The sequence below is a fragment of the Rattus norvegicus genome, chromosome 13 (assembly GCF_036323735.1).
Source record: "Rattus norvegicus strain BN/NHsdMcwi chromosome 13, GRCr8, whole genome shotgun sequence".
Classification (NCBI taxonomy): Eukaryota; Metazoa; Chordata; class Mammalia; order Rodentia; family Muridae; genus Rattus; species Rattus norvegicus.
This window is the reverse complement of record NC_086031.1, coordinates 53741109-53768608: the sequence shown is the minus strand read 5'-3', so window position 1 is coordinate 53768608 and position 27500 is coordinate 53741109. Positions and strand designations below refer to the sequence as shown.

Here is a 27500-nt window from a genome sequence, read left to right as displayed (position 1 = left end):
CCACCATTACCACCCTCTCCCCAACAATCCATTCACTGGGGGTTCAGTCTTGGCAGGACCAAGGGCTTCCCCTTCCACTGGTGCTCTTACTAGGCTATTCATTGCTACCTATGAGGTTGGAGCCCAGGGTCAGTCAATGTATAGTCTTTGGGTAGTGGCTTAGTCCTGGAAGCTCTGGTTAGTTGGCATTGTTGTTCATATGGGGTCTCAAGCCCCTTCAAGCTCTTTCAGTCCTTTCTAAGATTCCTTCAATGGAGGTCCTGTTCTTCTAAATGGCTGCTTCCTTCTACACATGAGCCTTACCTTCATTGTTAGGAATTAAAGGTTTTTACTAAGGACTTGTTTATATTCCAACCAGATCATAGTGTGATACAAAGTGTTTCTGTATTCTAATGAGATTATATAAACCTAGAAGGTCTTGGGATGTGATCTCTGGGCAAAACAGCCATGTAACTGGATTTAAATTTTTCTACAAACTCCACCACTGTAGACAATAGCCTTGACATTTGCTAGTAGTGTTGTATTTCTACCATTATATCAATAGATTTATGTATCATGTTTTCTAAATTAATTCCATTTTTTCAGTTGAATATCTGTGTCATTCTTCTATGTTATGATGTTAATATTAACTGATTTTTATTTGGGAACAATAAATCTTTACACAGATACAAAATTATTTGGCTATGTATACCATTTTAAGGAACACGTTTGGCTGTTTTAAATAGTGACAATAGGTTGAGCAATTTATGAAAAAAATAACATAAATCATTGGATTACCCTTTAAAATTATTTCTTAGATAAATATCTAAAACTGGAATTAAAGAGTATTATGGATGTGCATAGACGCTAGAATATAGTATGTGAATTTTCAGAATATCTGGGACATTTCCCATCCTAATGAGCAAGCTTCCAGTTGACTTGCTTCCTTCAAAAAAAAGCAGGCTCCTATCTCCATGCACTTCTTGGTTTCATCAATATTGTCTAGGTTTGGTGGTATTTTGGCTAAGGGTTTATCTATCTTGCTGAGTTCCTCAAAGAATCAGCTCCTGATTTTGTTGATTTTTTGTATAGTTTTTTTTTATTTCTACTTGGTTGATTTTAGCCCTGAGTTTGATTGTTTCCTGGCTTCTGCTCCTCTTAGATATATTTGCTTCTTCTTGTTCTAGAGCTTTTAGGTGTGCTGTCAAGCTCCTAATGTATGCTGTCTCCTGTTTCTTTTTGGAGGCACTCAGAGCTATGGGTTTTCCTCTTAGCACTGCCTTCATTGTGTTCAATAAGTTTAGGTATGTTGTGTCTTCATTTTCATTAAATTCTAGTAAGTCTTTAATTTCCTTCTTTATTTCTTCCTTGACCACGTAATTGTTGAGTAGAGAGAGCATTGTTCAACTTCCATGTGTATGTGAGGTTTCTGTTGTTTTTGTTGTTATTGAAGACCAGCCTTAGTCTGTGGTTATCTGATAGGATGCATGGGTTTATTTCAATCTTCTTGTATCTGTTAAGGTCTGTTTTGTGACTGATTATATGGTCAGTTTTGGAGAAGGTACCAGGAGGTGCTGAGTAGAAGATATATCCTTTTGTTTTAGGATTAAATGTTCTATAGATATCTGTTAAATCCATTTTGTTCATAACTCCTGTTTAGTTTCACTGTGTCTCTGTTTAGTTTCTGTTTCCATGATTTGTCCAATGATGAGAGTGGTATGTTGAAGTCTCCCACTGTTATTGTGTGGATGTCATATGTGCTTTGAGCTTTAGTAAAGTTTCTTTTATGAATGTAGGTGACCTTGAATTTGGAGCACAGATATTCAGGATTGAGAGTTCACCTGTGGATTTCTCTTTTGATGAATATGAAATATCCTTCCTTGTCTTTTTTAATAACTTTTTGTTGAAAGTCAATTTTATTGGATATTAGAATGGCTACTCTAGCTTGTTTCTTGGGACCATTTGCTTGGAAAAATTTTTCCCAGCCTCTTACTCTGAGGTAGAGTCTGTCTTTGTCACTGAGGTGTGTTTCCTGTGTGCAGCAAAATGCTGAGTCCTCTTCTCATATCCAGTCTTTTAGTCTGTCTTTTTATTGTGGAATTGTGTCCTTTGATGTTGACAGATATTAGGGACCACTGGTTGTTGTTTCCTGCTATTTTTGTTGTAGATGTGGAAATATATGTTTGTGGATATCTTCTTTTAGATTAGTTGATATTAGGTTACTTTCTAGCTTTTCCGAGGGTGTAGTTTCCCTTCTTGACTTGGAGTTTTCCATCTATTATCCTTTGTAGGGCTGGATTTGTGGAAAGACATTGTGTAAATTTGGTTTTGTCATGGAATATCTTGGTTTCTCCATCTATCCTAATTGAGGGTTTTGCTGGATATAGTGGCCTGGGCTGGCATTTGTGTTCTCTTAAGGTCTGTATGACATTTACCCAGGATCTTCTGGCTTTCATAGTCTCTGGTGAAAAGTCTGGTGTAATTCTGATAAGTCTATTTTTATATGTTACTTGACCTTTTTCCCTTACTACTTTTAATATTCTTTCTTTGTTTTCTCTGTTTGGTCTTTTGACTATGTGACAGGAGGAATTTCTTTTCTGGTCCTATCTGTTTGGAGTTCTGTAGGCTTCTTGTATACTTATAGGCATCTCTTTCTTTAGGTTAGGGAAGTTTTATTCTATAATTTTGTTGAAGATATTTACTGACCTTTTAATATGGCGGTCCACTCTCTTCTATACCTACTATCCTTAGGTTTGACTTTCTCATTGTGTTCTGGATTTCCTGGATGTTTTTGAGTTAGGATCTTTTTCGTTTTGCATTTTCTTTGATGGCTATGTCAAGGTTTTCTATGGTATCTTCTGAGATTCTCTCTTCTATCTCTTGTATTCTGTTGGTGATGCTTGTGTCTATGACTCCTGATCTCTTTCCTAAGTTTTCTATCTCCAGGGTTGTCTCCCTTTGTGATTTCTTTATTGTTTCTATTTCTATTTTTAAAGTCTGAATGGTTTTGTTCAATTCCTTTATCTGTTTGGTTGTGTTTTCCTGTAATTCTTTAAGGGATTTTTGTTTCCTTTCTAAGGCTTCTACTTCTTTACCTGTGTTGTTCTATATTTCTTTAAGGGAGTTATTTATGTCCTTCTTTAAGTCCTCTATCATCATTATGAGATGTTATTTTTAAATCCAAATCTTGCTTTTTGGTGGTGTTGAAATATCCAGTACTTACTGTGTTGAAAGAACTGGGCTCTGATCATGAAGTAGTCTTGGTTTCTGTTCTTTAGGTTCCTGTGCTTGCCTCACCACCGGGATGTCTCTGGTGTTAGCTTGTCTTGCTGTCTCTGACAGTGGATTTACCCTCCTGTAAACCTGTATGTCAGCACTTCTGTTTTCTTACAGTGGGTTCTGGGTACAGTGAGCTGTGGGACCTGGTCAGCTCTGGGCATTGGCAGAAACTGGAAGGGGCTTGTCCCAGACTGCTCCTGGGTTTGTATGTCCTGAGGCCTGCAGGTGGGTTACTTGGAGCAGAAGAGTTGGTCATACCTCTGCTCTCAAAGCATGTCAGCACTCCTGGGGACTGGCTTTCATCTCTGGGCATAGGCAAAAGGAAGAATCCTGCCCCTGACTGCTCCTAGCTTCCTGTGCCCAGAGGGCACTAGGTGGGTTCCTCTTGGGTCAGAAATGTGAACAGAAGTGGAGGCCTCCCTTGAGCTCTAAGGAATATCTGCACTTCTGAGAGTCCAGCTCTCACCATCATGTGGTTTCGGTAGAGAGAGCTGTGGGACTGGTTCAGCTCCAAGCACAGGCAGAAACCTGAAGGTTCCTGTCCTAGACTGCTCCTGGGTTTGTGTATCCTGGGGCCTGCAGGCAGATAGCTGGAGGAGAAGAGTTGTCCTTACCTCTGATCTCAGGTGTGTCTGTTGATTGTGTTCTTTTTTTTTTTTAAAGATTTATTTGTTTATCATTATATATAAGTACACTGTAGCTGTCTTCAGATACACCAGAAGAGGGCATCGGATCTCTTTTACAGATGGTTGTGAGCCACCATGTGGTTGCTAGGAATTGAACTCATGACCTCTGGAAGAGCAGTCGGGTGCTCTTAACCGCTGAGCCATCTCTCCAGCCCCCAGTTGATTGTGTTCTTGAACTGGCATGTACACATCGATGTTTGGGAAAATTACAAGTCTAGTTGCTAATTCCTGAGTCTTTGTCAGAAAGGCATTTTGTTGCTTGGTTTCTCTTTGCTGTTTATACTTCTGCTCTGTGTGGCCTGTAATTTAACAGGGTTCTTGACACAAGATGAGGCATAGGACAAGGCAATGAAGAAGGGAGAGTGGCTATGGCATGGGAAGGGGAGCACTGAGAGTTGGATAGGTCTGCAGACCAGACTTATGGCAGACTTATAGGTCAACCAGAATCCCTAGTTGGGAACCTGGACACAGAAATTAGGAAGGGAGGGGTGATTGTGGCTAGTGTGTGTAGGTTACAGAATTAGCAAGGGAAGTCCTTGGGCAAGAGGCCTACCTGGATTTCTGAAGGATAGTATGTCCTTTGGTCTAGTTGGTAGTATCTGACTGAGTTTGCTTTTCTGCTTTTCTCCCTGGTGTAATATACACTTGAGCAAAGGAAGCCCATTGGAGTTGGGGTATGGACTATACATAAGGGGGTTGGAAGGTAAAAAAAATAGTGTCAGATTGTATCTTTGAGAATCAAGGAAATTAAAAGTTCTACAGGCAAGTGACCTACCAATTCTTCTTGCTGGAACAGCTGGAACTTGAGCTGAGGATATATGCCTAAATCAGGGACTAAGTCACAACACAGTGGGTAGTGGTAGGAGGAAGTGGGTGGTGGCAAATTGGGTCTGTGGGAACTGAACCTAGGGAGTCGAAGTGGAAGAGTTCCATGGATGGGGAGCACACCTGGTCTTCTGGCTAGCATGGCCTCCACTTGAACACGTGATATTCACCCAAGTTGGCAACTGAGACATGGCAAGGGCAGGGTATAGCAGTAGAGGATTGGGTTTGTGTGAACCAAAACTAATTAGTGAGAGAGTTTCTCTGGTCGGTAACCTATCTGTTCTGTTAGCATGGCCTGTGTATTTGTCATTTTTGTCACATCCAAAATGATATTGCTTAAGCCAAAAGAAAATGTTGCTCTAGTTCACATTTTACAATTAGATGTTTAATCAGTTTTGGGTTAATTTTCATATGAACATGAGAAAGAAGTTTAAGCTTCTCATTTTGCATTTAAGTGCTTAGGTATTGATGTTTGTTTGTTAAAGAGTCTTCCACTTGGGCTGGAGAGATGGCTCAGCGGTTAAGAGCACTGACTGACTTCTAGAGGTCCTGAGTTCAAATCTCAGCAACCACATGGTGGCCTACAACCATCTGTAATAAGATCTGATGCCCTCTTCTGATGTGTCTGAAGACAGCTACAGTGTACTTATATATAATAAATAAATCTTTTTTTAAAAAAAAGTCTTCCACTATAAAATTGCTATTGATTTTTGCTAAATATATTATGGTCCTATTTGTCTAGTTCTTGACTTCTTGTTCTCTTCCACTGTTCTGTGTGTCTGTACATTCACCAACATAACAGGTTTTGTTAATGACTACTGTACACTTAATATCTTGAGGAATCTTTCCATTCTTCCAGTTTGAATATCTCACATTGTTAGTGGACTTGGAACCTATTACCTTACAATTTGGGGTAGATTGTGTTCTTGTGATATTCTGTATCACATAGACTTGTCCTTTGGTACATATGCTGATGTATAGAATGAAAAGATAAAGGATCTCTGGTGCTTGTATAGTTCTATTTCATGTTTTCTCTCCTCTGCTTTTCTATGCCAGGAGTCTCAGTAATGCCAGTCCCTTTGAGAACAGTGACTTTTGTTGCTTAAGTTCAATAACTTAATAACTGTGTTCTTGTTGGTAAAATTCCTCCATACCTGGTAGATATGGAGCCTCATTAATACTTGCTACTCTGGAATTCTAATCTGTTTTAATTTGTCTCCCAACAACACCTATTGGTAATTTTTTACCATATTTCCCTGCTCCCTCCTTATTTGTATGTGGCACTCACTTTTATTTTATTAACAATTTTATTACATTCATTTTCAAAAATCACAACTTTGTTACCCTTCCCTCATTTGACTTCTATTTGACGTCATCTTTCTTAAGTTTTGAGAATTTGTGCTTGTGTTAGCATTACCTTTCCTTTTCCAAGATAACAAAGTAAAAATACTCACTGAATTTTATTCTGTATTAAATTACTATTTTCTAGCTGTTTGATGGTGTTCCTTTCTATTTACAACTTAGTTCTGTCTCCCTACTATTTTCTTCTTTGATTGCCTGATTATCCAAAAACAAGCATATATATGCTGGAAGGAAATTAAATAACTGAAAGAGGTATACTTTTATAATTTCTTTTTAAAAATAATTTTTCATACAATATATTTTTATGTGGTACATTTCACAATGAAATACTATCCATCTGATAAGAAAAATGGAATTAAGAATTTTACTTTTACACTTTCATGTTCTACTGCACAGGAGTTGAAGAAGCATTATAGTAGCATAAAAAGACTCAATAAACTTATTGTTTCTTCTGATCTTCTTTGAACGTCTACTGTATTTTAGGGACTCACTGATGATGACATTTCAAACTGTTCATACTGGAGTCTGTAGCACCTATGCAAATACATTTTATGTTATTATCACCCAACGTGTAGAAAACTAATAAATGAATATAAAATAAATTTCCTAACAGTTTATTTATTTTCAGTATTAAAAAAAGTGAAATATATATATATTCTAGAGTTCTGACAATCTGTAGGATTATATATTCACATGGATATAAGCAAAAAAAGAATTGATCCATTTTAGAAGAGATTATGAGTGATTTAAATATTACTTTGTAGGAAAAAATTTACAGAGGATTATGATATGTCTTTTTTTGGCCCAGCAATATGAATGATTTTAATTATTCCAGCACTTCATATACAAATGACTAATAGCTATTTTAATATCTGTTTGTATTTTACATCCTTAAACTATGCATGCACTGGGCACGCAATCATCTTTTTCTTACTCTTTTCTCTTTTAGAGACATGTTTAAAGTCAGATATTGAAATTGAGAATGGATTTCTTTCTCAATCTGATTCTAAATATCTTCAAAATAAGAAAGCACAGTATATGTGTAAACAGGGATATGTGACAGCAGATGGAGAAACATCTGGATCAATTACCTGCCTAGAAAATGGATGGTCAGCTCAACCCTCATGCCTTAGTGAGTATGTCATTATAGTGCTCCCATTACCCTAGTGATATAGAAGAGTCTAGTTTTATTCTCCTTTTTGAGTCTGATATTATATCACTTGAAAGATGAATTTTAAATTTCAAGAAAAAATTTGCATCAATATTTGTTTTTCTCATTGGACACATTCTTTATCTTCTAATGCTTTAAAATACCATATAATTTTTAAACCTAGTGAGGTATTCTTTGACCAGCTGACATTTTAAAGATGTTTTTCTCTCATTTGTAAAGATAAAATTTTTAGTGAAGATAATGCCCATGCTTTAAATCTCAGAATACGTGATCACTTTTGTAATGTATATTTGACAATCTCAATTAAGATCCATTTCAGAATGTCTCCCTCTCAGAGAGTGAGTCTAAATAACTTAATATTAGAGAGAAAAAATGTTTTCAGGCAGCAGCAAATTTTGGTGTTTTGAAATTTTTAATTCTTTTATGATATACAATTAACAAAAGTTTTCTAATAATAATAATATCAGTTTATCTTATCTTATTTATCAGAAAGCTAGTCAGTGATATTTTCAAGAACTCTTCAACATATATTAAGCAAAAGTCTCTTTAAAATCTTAATTACTTTATTGATTTTTATTCATTATGCTTTTATATGACCTATTCAAAGATAATTAAAATTATTCCCATGTAATATTCATTCACATTAAAATTTAATAAGAGCCTATTTTGGGTTTACACATTTTTGAAAAATGTTTTGTATACTACAACAAATGTACCAATTTTAAATTAAGCTGATCCACTTTTCTAAATTCTGTTTTATATTAACTACTAAATATAGGGTCTTAAGTCACAGAAAATGCTACTACATCCCTCCCAAAATTGTATACATCTGCACTTGTCTATTTAAAACATGTGATGAGTATAATCAAAACTGAGCTGTGCAATTATTTTTAAATTGAAGTTTTACAAAATTTTAAGTTAAGAGATAAATAATATGACTATTTTCACTTTAGTAACCATTTCAACAAAATGATTTACTGATGGTCTTTTTAGATGGTTTTCATACAGTATTTAATTTGTTAGCATATAACCTATAAAACCTTTCTTCTTGTGGTGGGAAGTACTCAGATTACCATTGACATATTAAAAATGAAATCTTCAATTTTATTATGCATTAGAGTCGTGTGATGTGCCTGTGTTTGAGAATTCTGTAACTAAGAATAATAGCACATGGTTTAAACTCAATGACAAATTAGACTATGAATGTCACATTGGATATAAAAACAAGTATAAACATACCAAAAGCTCCATAACTTGTACTTATGAAGGATGGTCTGATGAACCCACATGTTATGGTGAGTACTATACTCTCTAAGATTTTTTTTAACTTATTCACTTTGAATCCAGCTTACGGAACACATCCTGCTCACCCCCTTCCTCAGCCCTTACCCCATCCCTCATCCCCTTCTGCTCTGAGTAGGTAAGGGATACCCCCTGGGATTCCCCCACCTTAATACTGCAAGTCTCTGCAAGGTTAAGTGTGTCCTCTCGCACTGAAGCCAGACAAGTCAGCACAACTAGAAGAACATATTCCATGTACAGGCAACAGCTTATGAGATAGCCTCCACTCCACTTGTTTGGGACCCACATGAAGCTCAGGCTGCATATCTAGTACATAAGTGTGGGAAAGTCTAGGTCCAACCCATGTATGCTCTTTGGTTCATAATTCAGAATCCAAGTGCCCCAAGGGATCAGGTTATTGATTCTGTTGGTCTTCCTATGGCGTTCCTATCCCCTTTAGAACATGTAACCCATCCTCCTATTCTTCCATAAGAGCCTCCAAGCTCCATCTATTGTTTGGCTGTGGGTATTAGCATCTGTCTGAGTCAGCTGCTGGTATGAGTCTCTGAGGACAGCCATGCAAGGTTCCTGTCTGCAAACATAACAGTATCATTAATAGCATTAGAGATGGGTGCTTGCCTGTATGTGGGTTGAGTCAGTTATTGGTTGGCTATTCTCTCGGTCTCTGATCCATTCCATGTGCCTGTATTTCTTGTTTACAGAATAAATTTAGGGTTGAAAGTTAGGCAGGGGCCTTGGTGTCTCTATTGTCACCACTGGAGTTCCTGCCTAGCTAAAGAAGGTAGCCTCTTCAGACTCCATATCCCCAATGTATTGTGTCACAGCTAAGGTCTCTCCCATTGATTCTTGGGCACTTCTCTAAGCCCAGGACTCTCTCTCATCCTGGAGATGAAACTCATTTCATCACCCCTGTCAGTCTCAGATTTCCATTAATTTTCCTGGCCATCTAGCCTTATCTCCTGTCCTTCCTGACACCTGCTCCTGAAGCTCCCATTCCTCTCCTTGACCTCCACCCTTCCACTAGGAATGGAGAAGTGTTCTTTTGCTCCACATCCTGGCCATCATGTGTTATCACATGAGTTTTTGATTTTAGCCATTCTAATAGAAGTAAAGTAGAACCTCAGAGTCGTTTTGATTTGCATTTCCCTGATGACTGAGGACTTTGAATTTAGTGATTCTCAGCCATTTCAGATTCCTTTGTTGAGAATTCAGTGTGGCTCTGCACCCATATTTTAATTAGGTTATCTGAGTTGTTGGCGTCTAACTTCTTGAGTTTTTTTAATAAATTTTGGATATTAACCCTCTGTCAAATGTAGGATTGGTGACAATCCTTTCCCAATCTGTAGACTGCTGTTTTATTCAATTGACGGTGTCCTTTGCTTTATAGATTGGCAAGGTCCCATTTAACAATTGTTGATTTTAGAGCTTGAACCTTTGGTGTTATGTTCAGGTAATTGTCTCCTGTATCAATGCCTTCTAGACTCTTTCCCAACCACTCTTCTATTAGGTTTAGTGAATCTGGTTTTTTGTTGAGGTCCTTGGGCCACTTGGAGTTGAGTTGGTGAAGGATGATGAATATGGATCAAATTTCACTCTTCTACATGTAGACATCCAGTCAGACCAGCACCATTTGGTGAAGATGCTTTCTTTTCCCCATTTTATGGTTTTGCTTTCTTTATCAAAGACCAAGTATTCAAAAGTACTGTGGGTTTATTTCTTGGTCTTCAATTCAACTCCATTAATCAACATGTCTGTTTCTATATTAATACCATGCAGTTTTTACTACTATTGCTCTGTAGTACAGCTTGAGGTCAGGGATGATATTTCTCAAATTTCTTTTATTATTCAGGATTGTTTTGGCTATCCTGGGTTTTTCTATTTTTCCAAATGAAGTTGAGAATTTCTCTTTCAAGGTCTATAAAAATTGTATTTTGATGAGGATTGCATTGAATCTGTAGATTGCTTTTGATAAGTTGGTCATTTTTTACTATGTTAATACTACTGACCTATGAGCATGGAAGATCTTTCCCTCGTTTGATATCTTCTTCACTTTCTTTCTTGAGGGACTTAAAGTTCTTGCTGAACAAATGTTTCACTTGCTTGGTTAGAGTTATGCTAAGATATTTTATATTATTCATGGGTATTGTAAAAAGTCTTGTTTCTCTAATTTCTTTCTTGCCCATTTACCATTTGTATAATGGAGGGCTACTGATCTATTTGAGTTAATTTTGTATAGCCACTTTGCTGAAGGTACTTATCAGATGTAGGAATTCTGTGGTAGAATTTTGGGGTCGCTTATGTATATTATCGTATCATCTGCAAATAATGTTACTTTGACTTCTTCCTTTCCAATTTATATTCCCTTGATCTTCTTAAATGTCTTATTGCTCTGGCTAGAATTTCAAGTACTGTATTGAATAAATAACTAAAGAGTGTACAGACTTGTCCCTAATTTTAGTGGAATTGCATTAAGCTCCTCTCCATTTATTTTGATATTAGCTATTGGCTGGCTGTATTTTGCCCTTTGTTTACATATATGCCCTTTATCCCTGATTTCTCTAATACCTTTAACAAGAAGGAATGTTGGATTTTATCAAAGACTTTTTCAGCATTGGAGATAATCATACTGCTTCTTTTTTAACAGTTTGCTTATATGGTGGATTAGATTGATAGATTTTTGTATATTGAACCATCCCTGCATCCTGGGATGAAACCTACTGTATCTTTATGGATGACATCTTTGATGTATTTCTGGATTCCATTTGTGATTATTTTATTATCTTTGCATCAATGTTCATAAGAAAAACTGGTCGGAAATTCTCTTTCTTTGTTGAGTCTTTCTGTTGTTTAGGTATCAGGGTGATCGTGGCCTCATATGAGTTTGGCAGTACTCCTTTTGTTTCCATTTTGTGGAATAGTTTGAACAGTATTAGCTCTTCCTTGAAAGTATGGTAGAGTTCTGCATTAAAACCATTCGCCCTCTGGCCCAGGCTGTTTGTTTTGTTTTGTTTTGTTTGTTTGTTTGTTTGGTGTGTTTTTTAAAGGAAGACTTTTAATGACTACTTCTATTTCTTTAGGGGTTATGGAGTTGTGTAAACCCTTAACTAATCTTGATTTAGCATTGGTAAGTGGTATCTGGCCAATTCATTAAGATTTTCCAATCTTGTGAAAAACAGTCTTTTGAAGTAAGACCTAATAATAATTTGACTCTCCTCAGTGTCGGTTGTTATGTCTCTCTTTTCATTGCTGATTTTATTTATGTGAATACTGTCTGTCACTGGGTTAACTTGGCTAAAGGTTTTTCTATGTTGTTGATTTTCTTAAAGTATAGTACCAAGGAAGGGTTTCCGAACTCCAAAAGACCAATCAGGAGCCTATCTGATGCAATGACATCAGATATGACTGTAAATACAGATATGACTGTAAATACAGACTGTAAATAAATGTCATTTATTTACAGGGCTTAACTCACCATAGATCCACAGGACATTGCTGTGGAGAAAAGTCCAGAACACTCAGTGGGACAAGGTTTTACAGAAAAATGGCAAGCAGGAGGTGAATGTTACTAGCCTGTCAGGCATCTAATTAGGGTGCTACTATGGCCTTTAGCATAATTGGCTAGTGCTGGGAACCAAGCCATAAACTTAACTTCTGCCTTCCTCCTGATTGGAGGACATTAGACAGGAGTGGATTTATAAAACCTGGAAGTACAGATTTTTGGGGAAGAGTAACCTACAGGTCTTCTTCGGTGATACCTCGGAAGTTGGAGTTAGGTTCAGGTTTTGTTGGGAGTGGGGATGGGTGGTAATCTGGAAAATGGAACTAGGTACTGGCCTGTTAGTTTAAATCAGATTTTCTAAGATGAAGCTTGAACCCCCCAAAAAATTGGTCTCTTATAACTGATTTATTTCAGCCCTCATTTTGACTATTTTCTGCCTTTTACTCCTCTTTGGTGTGCTTGTTTTTTTTTCCCTTAGGGCTTTCAGGTATAGTTTTCAATTGCTGGTCTGAGAACTTTCTAACTTCTTTATGGAAGCACTTAGTGCTATGAACATTCTTCTTCACATGGCTTTCATCATGTCACATAAATTTAGAGATGTTATGCCTTCATTTTTATTTAATTCTAGAAAGTCTTTAATTTTTTTCTTTCTTCTCTGACCCAAAGATCATTGAGTAGAGAGATGTTAAATTTCCATGTCTGTATAGACTTTCCAGTGTTTCTGACGTTGTCGAAGTCCAGCTTTAATTCATAGTGGTCTGATAAGATATAAGGTATTATTTCAATTTTCTTGTATCTATTGAGGCTTACTTGTGTTGGACAATATGGTTAATTGTTTGAGAAGGATCCATGAGGTGCATGAGAAGGAGGTATATTCTTTTGGGTATATGCCCAAGAGAGGTATAGCTGGATCGTCAGGCAGTTCAATGTCCAATTTTCTGAGGAACCTCCAGACTGATTTCCAGAATGGTTTTACCAGTCTGCAATCCCACCACCAATGGAGGAGTGTTCCTCTTTCTCCACATCCTCTCCAGCATCTGCTGTCACCTGAGTTTTTGATCTTAGCCATTCTCACTGGTGTGAGGTGAAATCTCAGGGTTGTTTTGATTTGCATTTCCCTTATGACTAAAGATGTTGAACATTTCTTTAGGTGTTTCTCAGCCATTCGGCATTCCTCAGCTGTGAATTCTTTGTTTAGCTCTGAACCCCATTTTTTAATAGGGTTATTTGTTTCCCTGCGGTCTAACTTCTTGAGTTCTTTGTATATTTTGGATATAAGGCCTCTATTTGTTGTAGGATTGGTAAAGATCTTTTCCCAATCTGTTGGTTGCCGTTTTGTCCTAACCACAGTGTCCTTTGCCGTACAGAAGCTTTGCAGTTTTATGAGATCCCATTTGTAGATTCTTGATCTTAGAGCATAAGCCATTGGTGTTTTGTTCAGGAAATTTTTTCCAGTGCCCATGTGTTCCAGATGCTTCCCTAGTTTTTCTTCTATTAGTTTGAGTGTGTCTGGTTTGATGTGGAGGTCCTTGATCCACTTGGACTTAAGCTTTGTACAGGGTGATAAGCATGGATCGATCTGCATTCTTCTACATGTTGACCTCCAGTTGAACCAGCACCATTTGCTGAAAATGGTATCTTTTTTCCATTGGATGGTTTTGGCTCCTTTGTCAAAAATCAAGTGACCATAGGTGTGTGGGTTCATTTCTGGGTCTTCAATTCTATTCCATTGGTCTATCTGTCTGTCTCTGTACCAATACCATGCAGTTTCTATCACTATTGCTCTGTAATACTGCTTGAGTTCAGGGATAGTGATTCCCCCTGAAGTCCTTGTATTGTTGAGGATAGTTTTAGCTATCCTGGGTTTTTTGTTATTCCAGATGAATTTGCAAATTGTTCTGTCTAACTCTTTGAAGAATTGGATTGGTATTTTGATGGGGATTGCATTGAATCTGTAGATCGCTTTTGGTAAAATGGCCATTTTTACTCTATTAATCCTGCCAATCCATGAGCATGGGAGATCTTTCCATCTTCTGAGGTCTTCTTCAATTTCTTTCTTCGGTGTCTTGAAGTTCTTATTTTACAAATCTTTTACTTGCTTGATTAAAGTCACATCGAGGTACTTTATATTATTTGGGTCTATTATGAAGAGTGTTGTTTCCCTAACTTCTTTCTCAGCTTGTTTCTCTTTTGTGTAGAGGAAGGCTACTGATTTATTTGAGTTAATTTTATACCCAGCCACTTTGCTGAAGTTGTTTATCAGCTTTAGTAGTTCTCTGGTGGAACTTTTGGGATCACTTAAATATACTATCATATCGTCTGCAAATAGTGATATTTTGACTTCTTCTTTTCTGATCTGTATCCCCTTGACCTCCTTTTGTTGTCTGATTGCTCTGGCTAGAACTTCAAGAACTATGTTGAATAAGTAGGGAGAGAGTGGGCAGCCTTGTCTAGTCCCTGATTTTAGTGGGATTGCTTCAAGTTTCTCTCCATTTAGTTTAATGTTAGCAACTGGTTTGCTGTATATAGCTTTTACTATGTTTAGGTATGGGGCTTGAATTCTTATTCTTTCCAGGACTTTTATCATGAAGGGGTGTTGAATTTTGTCAAATGCTTTCTCAGCATCTAATGAAATGATCATGTGGTTTTGTTCTTTCAGTTTGTTTATATAATGGATCACGTTGATGGTTTTCCGTATATTAAACCATCCCTGCATGCCTGGGATGAACCCTACTTGATCATGGTGGATGACTGTTTTGATTTGCTCTTGGATTCGGTTTGCCAGAATTTTATTGAGTATTTTTGCATCAATATTCATAAGGGAAATTGGTCTGAAGTTCTCTTTCTTTGTTGTGTCTTTGTGTGGTTTAGGTATAAGAGTAATTGTGGCTTCATAGAAGGAATTCGGTAGTGCTCCATCTGTTTCAATTTTGTGGAATAGTTTGGATAATATTGGTCTGAGGTCTTCTATGAAGGTCTGATAGAATTCTGCACTAAACCCATCTGGACCTGGGCTCTTTTTGGTTGGGAGACCTTTAATGACTGCTTCTATTTCCTTGGGAGTTATGGGGTTGTTTAACTGGTTTATCTGTTCCTGATTTATCTTCGGTACCTGGTATCTGTCTAGGAAATTGTCCATGTCCTGTAGATTTTCAAGTTTTGTTGAATATAGGCTTTTACAGTAGGATCTGATGATTTTTTGAATTTCCTCTGAATCTGTAGTTATGTCTCCCTTTTCATTTCTGATTTTGTTAATTTGGACACACTCTCTGTGTCCTCTCGTTAGTCTGGCTAAGGGTTTATCTATCTTGTTGATTTTCTCAAAGAACCCACTTTTGGTTCTGTTGATTCTTTCTATGGTCCTTTTTGTTTCTACTTGGTTGATTTCAGCTCTGAGTTTGATTATTTCCTGCCTTCTACTCCTCCTGGGTGTATTTGCTTCTTTTTGTTCTAGAGCTTTTAGGTGTGCTGTCAAGCTGCTGACATATGCTCTTTCCTGTTTCTTTCTGCAGGCACTCAGCGCTATGAGTTTTCCTCTTAGCACAGCTTTCATTGTGTCCCATGAGTTTGGGTATGTTGTACCTTCATTTTCATTAAATTCTAAAAAGTTTTTAATTTCTTTCTTTATTTCTTCCTTGACCAGGTTATCGTTGAGTAGAGCATTGTTCAATTTCCACGTATATGTGGGCATTCTTCCCTTATTGTTATTGAAGACCAGTTTTAGGCCGTGGTGGTCTGATAGCACGCATGGGATTATTTCTATCTTTCTGTACCTGTTGAGGCCCGTTTTTTGACCAATTATATGGTCAATTTTGGAGAAAGTACCATGAGGAGCTGAGAAGAAGGTATATCCTTTTGCTTTAGGATAGAATGTTCTATAAATATCTGTTAAGTCCATTTGGCTCATGACTTCTCTTAGTCTGTCTACGTCTCTGTTTAATTTCTGTTTCCATGATCTGTCCATTGATGAGAGTGGGGTGTTGAAATCTCCTGCTATTATTGTGTGAAGTGCAATGTGTGTTTTGAGCTTTAGTAAGGTTTCTTTACGTATGTAGGTGCCCTTGTATTTGGGGCATAGATATTTAGGATTGAGAGTTCATCTTGGTGGATTTTTCCTTTGATGAATATGAAGTGTCCTTCCTTATCTTTTTTGATGACTTTTAATTGAAAATTGATTTTATTTGATATTAGAATGGCTACTCCAGCTTGCTTCTTCCGACCATTTGCTTAGAAAGTTGTTTTCCAGGCTTTCACTCTGAGGTAGTGTCTGTCTTTGTCTCTGAGCTGTGTTTTCTGTAGGTAGCAGAATGCAGGGTCCTCGTTGCATATCCAGTTTGTTAATCTATGTCTTTTTATTGGGGAGTTGAGGCCATTGATGTTGAGAGATATTAAGGAATAGTGATTATTGCTTCCTGTTATATTCATATTTTGATATGAGGTTATGTTTGTGTGCTTTTCTTCTCTTTGTTTTGTTGCCAAGATGATTAGTTTCTTGCTTCTTCTAGGGTAGAGTTTGCCTCCTTATGTTGGGCTTTACCATTTATTATTCTTTGTAGTGCTGGATATGTAGAAAGATATTGTGTAAATTTGGTTTTGTCATGGAATATCTTGGTTTCTCCATCTATGTTAATTGAGTGTTTTGCAGGATACAGTAACCTGGGCTGGCATTTGTGTTCTCTTAGGGTCTGTATGACATCTGTCCAGGATCTTCTGACTTTCATAGTCTCTGGCGAAAAGTCTGGTGTGATTCTGATAGGTCTCCTTTTATATGTTACTTGACCTTTTTCCCTTACTGCTTTTAATATTCTTTCTTTATTTTGTGCATTTGGTGTTTTGACAATTATGTGATGGGAGGTGTTTCTTTTCTGGTCCAATCTATTTGGAGTTCTGTAGGCTTCTTGTATGCCTATGGGTATCTCTTTCTTTAGGTTAGGGAAGTTTTCTTCTATGATTTTGTTGAAGATATTTACTGGTCCTTTGAGCTGGGAGTCTTCACTCTCTTCTATACCTATTATCCTTAGGTTTGATCTTCTCATTGAGTCCTGGATTTCCTGTATGTTTTGGACCAGTAGCTTTTTCCGCTTTACATTATCTTTGACAGTTGAGTCAATGATTTCTATGGAATCTTCTGCTCCTGAGATTCTCTCTTCCATCTCTCGTATTCTGTTGGTGAAGCTTGTATCTACAGCTCCTTGTCTCTTCTTTTGGTTTTCTATATCCAGGGTTGTTTCCATGTGTTCTTTCTTGATTGCTTCTATTTCCATTTTTAATTCCTTCCATGGTTTGATTGTGTTTTCCTGGAATTTTTTCAGGGATTTTTGTGTCTCCTCTCTATGGGCTTCTACTTGTTTATTTATGTTTTCCTGGAATTCTTTCAGGCATTTTTGCGATTCCTCTCTGTAGGCTTCTACTTGTTTATTAATGTTTTCCTGTGTTTCTCTAAGGGAGTTCTTCACGTCTTTCTTGAAGTCCTCCAGCATCATGATCAAATATGATTTTGAAACTAGATCTTGCTTTTCTGGTGTGTTTGGATATTCCATGTTTCTTTTGATGGGAGAATTGGGCTCCTATGGTGCCATGTAGTCTTGGTTTCTGTTGCTTGGGTTCCTGCGCTTGCCTCTCGCCATCAGATTATCTCTAGTGTTACTTTGTTCTGCTATTTCTGACAGTGGCTAGACTGTCCTATAAGCCTGTGTGTCAGGAGTGCTGTAGACCTGTTTTACTGTTTTCTTTCAGCCAGTTATGGGGACAGAGTATTCTGCTTTCGGGCATGTAGTTTTTCCTCTCTACAGGTCTTCAGCTGTTCCTGTGGGCCTGTGTCTTGAGTTCACCAGGCAGGTCACTTGCAGCAGAAAAGTTGGTCTTACCTGTGGTCCCAAGGCTCAAGTTCACTCGCAGGGTGCTGCCCATGAGCTCTCTGTGGTGGCAGCAACCAGGAAGATCTGCGCCGCCCTTTCTGGGAGCTTCCGTACACCAGGGTTCCAGATGGCGTTTGGTGTTTTCCTCTGGCATCTGAGATGTGTGCAAATTGCAGTCTCTTCTGGTTTCCCAGGCATGTCTGCCTCTCTGAAGGTTTAGCTCTCCCTCCCACAGGATTTGGGTGCAGAGAACTGTTTATCCGGTCTGTTCTTTCAGGTTCCGGAGGTGTCTCTTTGTTGACTCTTTATGTAGTTCTTTTTGTTCCTAATTGGGTGATTTCAGCTCTGAATTTGAATATTTCCTACCATCTACTCCTCTTGGATAAATTTGTTTCTTTTTGTTCTAGAGCTCTCATGTGTGCTTTCAAGCTGTTAGTGTATGCTCTCTCCAATTTCTTTTTAGAGGCACTCAATGTGATGAGTTTTCCTCTTAGCACTGTTTTCATTGTGTCCCATAGTTTGGGTATGTTGTGCCTTCATTGTCATTAAATTCTAAAAAGCCTTTAATGTCTTCCTTTATTTCTTCCTTGACCAAGTTGCCATTGCGTAAATGATGGTTCAGCTTCGATGAGTGTGGTGACTTTCTGTTGTTTTCATTGTTATTGAAGACCAGCATTAGTCCATAGTGATCTGATAGGAGGCAAGTGATAATTTCAATCTTCTTATATCTGTTGAGCCCTGTTTTGTGACAGATTATATAGTCAGTTTTAGAGAAGAGACTTTGAGATGCTGAGAAGAAGGTATATTCTTTTGTTTTCAAATTAAATGTTCTATAGTTATCTGCTAAATCCATTTGGTTCATAATTTCTGTTAATTCACTGTGCCTCAATTAAGTTTCTATTTCTATGCCCTGTCCATTGATGAGAGAGGGGTGTTGAAGTCTCCCACTATTATTGTGTGTGGTGCAATGTATGCTTTGAGTCTTAGTAAAGTTTCTTTTATGAATGTGGGTGGCCTTGCATTTGTAGCATAGATGTTCAGAATTGAGAGTTCATCTTGGTAGATTTTTCCTTTGATTAGTGTGAAATATCCTTCCTTATCTTTTTTGATAACTATTGTAGAAAGTATATTTTATTTGATATTAAAATGGCTACTCCAGCTTCTTTATTGAGACCATTTGCTTGGAAATTTTTTCCCAACCTTTTATTCTTAGGTAGTATTTGTTACTGTCACTCAGGTGTGTTTCCTGTGTGCAGCAAAATGCTGGGTCCTGTTTACATAGCCAGTCTGTTAGTCTACATCTTTTTATTGGGAAATTGAGCCAATTGGGGTTGAAAATATTAAAGAATAGTGATTGTTTCCTGTTACTTTTGTTGTTAGAGGTGGAATTATGTTTGTGTGACTCTCTTCTTTTAGGTTTGTTGCAAGAAAATTACTTTCTCACTTTTTCTAGGGTGTAGTTTCCCTCCTTGTGTTGGAGTTTTCCTTCTATTATCCTTGGTAGGGCTAGATTTATGGAAAAATATTGTGTAAATTTGGTTTTGTCGTGGAATATCATGGTTTCTCTATCTGTGTTAATGAAAAGTTTTGCTGGATATAGTAGCCTGGGTTGACAACTGTGTTCTCTTAGGGCCTGTATGACATCTGTCCAGGATTTTCTAGCTCTCATAGTCTCTGGTGAGAAGTCTGGTATAATTCTGATATGGCTGCCTTTGTATGTAACTTGACCTTTTCCCTTACTACTTTTAATATTCTTTCTATGTTTTGTGTTTTGACTATTATGTGATGAGTGGAATTTCTTTTCTGGTCCAATCTATTTGGAGTTCTGTAGGCTTCTTGTATGTTTATGGGCATCTCTTTCTTTAGGTTAAGGAAGTTTTCTTCTATAGTTTTGTTGAAGATATTTACTGGCCCTTTAATTTGGGAATCTTCTCTCTCTTCTATACCTATTATCCTTAGGTTTAACTTTCTCATTGTTTTCTGGATTTTCTGGATGTTTTGGGTTAGGAGCTTTTTGCATCTTGGAATTTTTTTTTACTATTGTGTCAATTTTTTCTATGGTATCTTCAGTCCCTGAGATTCTCTCTTCTATCTCTTATATTCTGTTGGTGATGCTTGTATCTATGACTCTTGATCTCTTTCCTAGGTTTTCTATCTCCAGGGTTATCTCCCTTTATGATTTATTTATTGTTTCTATTTCCATTTTTGATCCTGAATGGTTGTGTTCAATTCCTTCATCTGTTTGGCTGTGTTTTCCTTTAACTCTTTAAGGGATTTTTGTGATTCCTCTTTAAGGGCTTCTACTTGTTTACTTGTGTTGTCCTGTATTTGTTTAACAGAGTTATTTATGTCCAACTTAAAGCACTCTATCATAAACATGAGATGTGATTTTAAATCCAAATCTTGCTTTTCCATTTGGGATATTCAGTATTTGCTGTGGTGGGAGAACTGTATTCTGATCATGCCAAGTAGTCTTTGTTTCTGTTGCTTAGGTTCTTGTGCTTGCCTCTTGCCACCTGGTATCACTGATGTTAGTTGGTCTTGGTGTCTCTGACTGGACTTTGTCCCTCCTGTGGGCTTGTGAGCCTATGAGCCTGTGATCGTTGAAATGAGAGCACTCCTGGCAGACCAGCTCTCTACTGCCAAGTTTGGGGTCCAAGAACTGTGGCATAGCCCCAGCTCTGTGCCCAGATGGAGACTGGAAGGGTCCTGTCCAATGCTGCCCTGCAACTCTTGATTCCTGTGCACTCCCAGCTAGTCTCTCTTTGGACAGTCAATGAAAGAAATTGGGGTTCCACCTGTGCGCTGTTGGCTTATGAGCAAGAGGGCTCCAGGCAGACCAGCTGTCTGCAGGAAGGTTTTGTGTCCTTGTTTTGCTTTTAATTATTCACTTTTTATCCTGCTCACTGACCCCCCCCCCACTCACTACCACCTCATCCTACAATCCTTTCCCTTTCCCCTTACTTCTCTCCTTTGAGAAGTTGAGGCCTCCTGGGTATCTTTCCACCATGGCACATCAAGTCTCTATATTCCATGTACAGGCAACAAGTTTTGGGATAATTCCTGCTCCAGTTGTTCAGGACCCACATGAAAATCAAACTGCACATCTGCTATATATGTGTGTGGAGGCCTAGATCCAGCCTGTATATGTTCTTTAGTAGATGGTTCAGTCTCTGAGAGCCCGAAGGGTCCAGATTAATCGAATCTTCTGGTCTTCCTGTGGAGTTCCTATCCCCTTCAGGGGCCCTGCAATACTACCACCTAGAATATTGAATTTTCTTGAATCTTCCATCTGATTTCATGTAAACTATGAGAAAAGACTTTTTAGAAAGCCAAAGATAACAGTATTACTTCATACTATATTGTGTATATTAATTTATTTTATGTGTACATTTGTATGAATGTTTATATGTAAGAATGTATGTACACCACATTGTACAAGTAAATGTCAAATGTCAGATACTTGTAAGAGTCAGCTCACTCATTTCATCATATCAATCTTCAAGATTGAACACAGGTCTCCAGAAAGAGAGGCAACTACTCTCATTGTATAAAACCAACCAAACCAAATGTATTAAATAAATGATTCATGTGTATGAACTATGCACATTATATGTCTCTGATTAGAGTGTAATTTTGTTTTATTATAATAAATACAAGCTCTTAATCAATTAAAGTAGGTATTCATTACTAAAATGATGAGTTGCACTATAAAACAAGATCATGTAAAATTAAACATATTAGGAAGAAGATGAAGGACTAGTGGCAAAGTAGAAAATAGTGAAAGGATAGTACCAGAAACCAATAACTTGACTTTCAGCTGAACAGTTTATTCAAATTTAATTCACTAAGGAAGTCAACACTAAGTAAAGTGCTTCACATTTCCGTGTAATTCTAGCACTTGGTAGATAAAGGTATAAAGGTCTTAAATTCCAGATAAGTCTGTGCTACATATGAAGACTTATCACATACATACAAGAGGAAACACATGACCCACAATTAAATAAAATCAAACTAAGCAAATGATGATCATTAATTTCTCTCTGAGTATAAGCAGTTCAAGATTATGAAATCAAAGCTTTCTTAATACCATGCAAAGGCAGGAGTGCTAGTTCATTGTAACAACACTTGGCTAAGCGATGGCCTTAGGGTCATTTCTATTATAAAAATAAAATGGAAAATAAGATAAAAGTATTTATATACAACTCTGAATATAAAAAAAAAATTTCCTGTGGAGATGATACACAAGCAACTACTCGCTCCAGATAGTGAGACCAGAACAGACCAATGTACACTGCCAACAAAGTGAAACTTGATGAGACATGAGTTTTCTTGGAGCTAGTTACAGAAATATAGATGAGAGTTTAATTACAGGAACAGAAATGACTCAAAGACAGTTACATCACCAAAGCTCACCCAACACAGGAAACTAGAGTACACTGCAAAGCCTGTAGGCAGCTCACCAGATTGGAGAATGTCTTTTCTAACTCAACTCATAGATTGAAATTTATTCCAAACATCTGTGTTGGTTCTGCATACTCCCAGGCAGCTGGTAGAAAAAAATAACATATATATATATATATATATATATATATATATATATATATATCCATACTCACCTTGACCCTATCAGGAATGCAGAAAACCTAATTAGCCTCTTGTCAATGAACATGTGTTTGTACAACATTGTCAATGAAGATCAAAAATATGTGGATAGAGGAACAGAAAATATTCCAGTGTCATGAAAACAAAGAAACTGTGCCTGTCTGCATTTGGCGTCTATCTGTTCATTAGCTGATAAGACATTTATTATCACTGGAAGGCTTCAAAGTAGACATGCTTGCTCTAATTCATTAAGTGTTTTATGTGAGAAGGAAGTACTTGCACTTTAACCCTCAGTTTGCATTATTGAAATTTCTTCAAGTAATCATTTCTGTACACAGAAATCACTAAAGTCTTGATTTTGTGTTTAGCACTATATTTTTACTGGTGCTACTTGAGCCAGTACTTTGACTTGATCTCTCAAAATTTCAATTGTTGTCTTTTTAGATTCAACAAAGATATGTGGGCCTCCTCCACCTATTGAGAATGGAGACATCACATCCTTCCCACTACCAGTATACATACCACCATCATCAGTTGATTATCAGTGCCAGTATTTGTATCAAATGCAGGGCAACAAAACAATCATATGTATAAATGGAGACTGGTCAGAGCCACCAAAATGTTTACGTAAGTACCTTGTTCTCATAGATCCTGGGAAAGTCAGTATTCCAATACGAAAGCTGAAGTCGACTCATTTTATTCAAAAGTACAAGCTACTATATGTGGTAAATCCCAAGCAGGCACCCAAATTTAAGTACTGAAAACAAATCTGATTAAGAAGAAAAATGTGTACAAGCACACACACACACACACACACACACAGAGAGAGAGAGAGAGAGAGAGAGAGAGAGAGAGAGAGACCTTTTTCTATATATCAATTCTATTTTTATGAGAAGTAAAAATAAAGGCAACCTCATTCACAGAAATTTTAAAAAATTATCTAACAGTGAACTTAACAGATAGGAATTACTTCAGAATGACTTCTGAATGTTGTAGTTTATTGATAAAACAATCTCACAAAACTCAAAAAAGAAATCTAATATATATTAATAAATTAGAGGAATAAACATTAAAATGCCCATGCTTTCCAATGGAATTAACAGACTCTAGGAAACTCCATTAAAATATGAGCAACATTCTTCATACAAGATGAGAAGCAATTCTAAAAATCTGTACGGAAATATAATAAAATGAATACAAGAAAGGGAAGTTAAACATAAGGATAAAATCTGGAGATATCATGATGCCTTATTTCAAGACATACCAAGAGCCATAACAACCAGATCATTCTGCAGTAATATAAAACTGATGCACAGAAGAGAATGTATATTTGAGAAATTATCTAAGCATCTATAGTTAATTGATCTTGATAGAGTTTCAAATGCACACTGGGAAAAGGCATAGCATCTTTACTAAATAGTACAAGGAAAATCAGGATACACATAGAGATTTCTTTTATTACATACATTTCTTTATTTATGTTTCAAATGTTATTCCATTTCCTGGTTTCCTGTCCATAAACCCCCATCCCCTCCCTTAAAGGTTGATTGATTTCTGTCTCAGACTGGGAAAAATAATCAACTGAAAGTGGATAAAAGACATACGTGAAAGAAGAAAACCCCGAAATTACAAGGAGAAACAATGGGAAAAACAGTATATGGGTTTGGATTCTGAGTATTTGAATGCGATCCCACAGTATAGGACACAAATCAAACCCTGAGCAATAGTTTTTCACATTGAAATGCATCTGTATGGCAAAAAAAATATAATCAATACAATTTATAGACTCTAGGGTTGAAAAAATGGGTATAATCAATTCAACATCAGGAGTTTGCATGTGTAAAAGTAACAAACTGTTATTAAAAATAAATAAATACACAGGTCAGTGTGGAAAATAATGCTCAATTTGATTAGCTGTCATGGTACTGCCAGTCAAAGCTACAATGAGATACTTCATCACCCAGTTAGAATGGTATCACAAAAAAAAAAACCCTTAAAATAACAACTGTTAATGTTGTAAGTAACCTGAATCAAAACTGATAGAAAAACATCAATGTGGGTAGGGCCACAGCCTGCATCTGGAAAAGTGTAAGATATCAATGTATTTGGGGTGGATTAAGGGCCTACTACCTCTGCTGCTGCTATACTTTAAAGAATATTAGGTTTGTTTCAAGGAATCAGCCATAAAAATGTCAAAGATAGATTCATAAATGCTCATACAAGAACAAAAATTTGCCAAATATCTGAGAACTGTGGTAATATGATATCCTAATTTAAATTATGCTGCTATTAATAACTTTTAACAAGAAATCTCAGTGAGATAATTTAATTTACTGATTATCTATGAGGAATATTATTCTCAAATTTGTTAAAAAATACTTAGGATATAAAGAATATGTATTTTAAACCATGTGTGGAAAAAATATAGAAAACTCATGAAAAATTCTCTTATAAAAAATACAGTGGAAAAGGAAGCTATAGTAAATTTATGTCATTTGCTTGATATTTGTTAGAATTCTTTTAACATGTTACATGAGGTTTCCTGTAATAAAATAATATCTTGTGGAAATTAATACTATTCTGATAGTAAAGGTACTAATTATTTATAAATAAGAGCAAGGAGAGGAAAAATTATGGAAAATTACAATATAAGTTTTGAATACAATGGTTTAAAATAATGTAATCATGTTAAATTTCAGTTCCAAACCATTTTTAATTAAGCAATAATATCCCTGATCCACTTCTCTGGTGAGCTGTTGAAGAAGACTTCCTACACACTTCATTCAGATGTACGAATTCCATTTGTTTTCCTGTCCATCACAGCCTCTGCCTTTTATGCAGTTATTTTAAGTATAGAAAGTAATTTGTGAATCAGCTGATTTATCTATGATATGTGTGGGGCCTTTTTTATTTCAAACGTGAAAAATCACACATTTTCCTGTAAGTTTAAAGATGTAACTTGCTTAGTATTTTCCCAACTAACTCAAAGGAAATGTTTACTTCAAAAATAATGGGTGTGAAACCTTCACATCTATTTGAAATGAATATTAGTACATATGCCCAATGTTTGTTGAGAACAACAATGTCAATGATTAGGAAATGAAAATAATCATTGAAGAATTATGTGATGATGTCATTGCATTGCCAGTTATATGAATCATAAATCATGAAGCCATAAGTGATGGCTTCAGTAGGCAAAAGTTTATATCAGAAAGGCACAAATACATCAGGAGGCAAGAAAGGAAGCCAGAATGCTATGTCAAGCATAGGGAGATGTGCTTATTAAATGTCAGTTTTACAGCTTTCAAATATATATATTTGTAAAGAAGTTAATGCTTCTCGTTATTTTTTAATGCTTACTTTCAGGAATGGCATGCAAACCTCCTGATATTCCAAATGGTATCTACTCACCTCAAAGGGTTACCTACACAGCTCAAGATGAAATAAAATTTGAATGTAAAGACGGTTTCTACTCTGCAACCCAGGAAACTGTAGCAAAGTGTACAAGTACTGGATGGATCCCTGCTCCAAAATGTAGTAAGTTTTATTCACATATTTACTCCCCATAGTACTGACATTACTCTTTTAAACATGCACAAATAGAGATACTTTACCAGCAATATTTGAATTTTTATTTGTTTACAACTATTAGAAACAGTCTTCTGTTCAAACTATTATTTGATGTGATATTATATTTTAACTAATATTGAATTTAAGATATGAAATAATATTAAAAACACATCTTAGAAGGCAAATAATTCATAATTTACTTCTCTAATTTTCATATATGTGCATATGTATACTTTTAATTTAAATTTCAAAAATTTTTACGAAATTATTGGGTAAGAATATTATCTTATAAAAATTAATTCTACTTATTCATTTGCATTCTAGCAAATAGCCTTTAAAATTATTTGCTTAATAATGAAACTTTATTGTCCCCCTATTTCTGTCAGCCAGATTTAACGATGATTTGGCTCCTGGCTCTGCATCAGTGTGGTGCTGTCAGAGATTGTCTTGGCTGTCAGTCATCAGGAGACTTTGCTAGGCCAACATGCCACACTCACTAGGATTTGGAAAGAGGCCTTGTTCCTTATCAAATAAACCTCTGCATTGATTGGTTGGAAACAGCTAACTTGCCCTACAGTTATTGATCAGAGAAACAAAAGGAGTCTAGAATCCATCCATGAAAAACTCTGACAGACCAGGCTTTTTACCATAGCTAATCCTTATATCCTGAGTTCAATATGCACATGAAGAAGAAAATTATCCTCCTATCTCTGGAGAGAGTTGCTTTGAAAGGTGTCAATGGAACACACATGTACACTGAACTGTTTTTTTGGGTCAAGAGCATTCTATTTCTGGAATACTTCTTTTCCAGGTTTTGATCTATCTGCACCTATTATTTCTTTCTATATAGTACTCTGTGGTAAGTGGATATCACAACCCTTATATCCTGCCCCCAAGAAAAGAAAGAAAGAAACAGAAAGGAAGGAAGGAAGGAAGGAAGGAAGGAAGGAAGGAAGGAAGGAAGGAAGGGAGGGAGGGAGGGAGGGAGGAAACTGATTACAAATGAATGGTTGACGATTTCATCTTAGTCATCTTTCTGTCTGTGTCAATATTCCTGAAGTAAATAACTTATAACAAAGAAAGATTTATTCATTTTTGATAACTCAAATTTATTTTAAACTTGTCCTATCATTTTAAACATGTAACTAGACAGATTGTCATGTCATAGAGTGAGTTCAAAATCAAACCTCATTGCTTCCTGTCCACCAGGAAACATTATCTAAAAAGGAATAGCCAACATCCCAATAACCCTTCAAAGGGGAAGCCCCAGTGACTTAACTATTTTAACCAGGCTAGTCATTATTCCCTCTCACAAAACACAAGCAATGTGCACCTAAGCTCTAATTGTCATGAGATTTTGAGGT

General features: G+C 36.5%; 1 protein-coding gene across 11 annotated transcripts in view; it reads left to right on the top strand.

Annotated features, from left to right (window-relative positions):
* The window catches only part of Cfhr2 (complement factor H-related 2), a 71673-nt gene that overhangs the window by 29617 nt on the left and 14556 nt on the right, over positions 1-27500 (top strand). For 5 of the 11 annotated variants that reach the window (XM_006249951.5, XM_006249947.5, XM_006249948.5 and 2 more), the window contains 4 exons: positions 7081-7263; positions 8421-8597; positions 23011-23193; positions 25933-26103. In XM_006249951.5, coding sequence (XP_006250013.1) covers positions 7081-7263; positions 8421-8597; positions 23011-23193; positions 25933-26103 — 714 coding nt within the window. The remainder of the gene's footprint in view (positions 1-7080; positions 7264-8420; positions 8598-23010; positions 23194-25932; positions 26104-27500) is intronic. The other 6 variants (XM_063272619.1, XM_063272622.1, XM_063272620.1 and 3 more) reach the window with 2 other exon arrangements.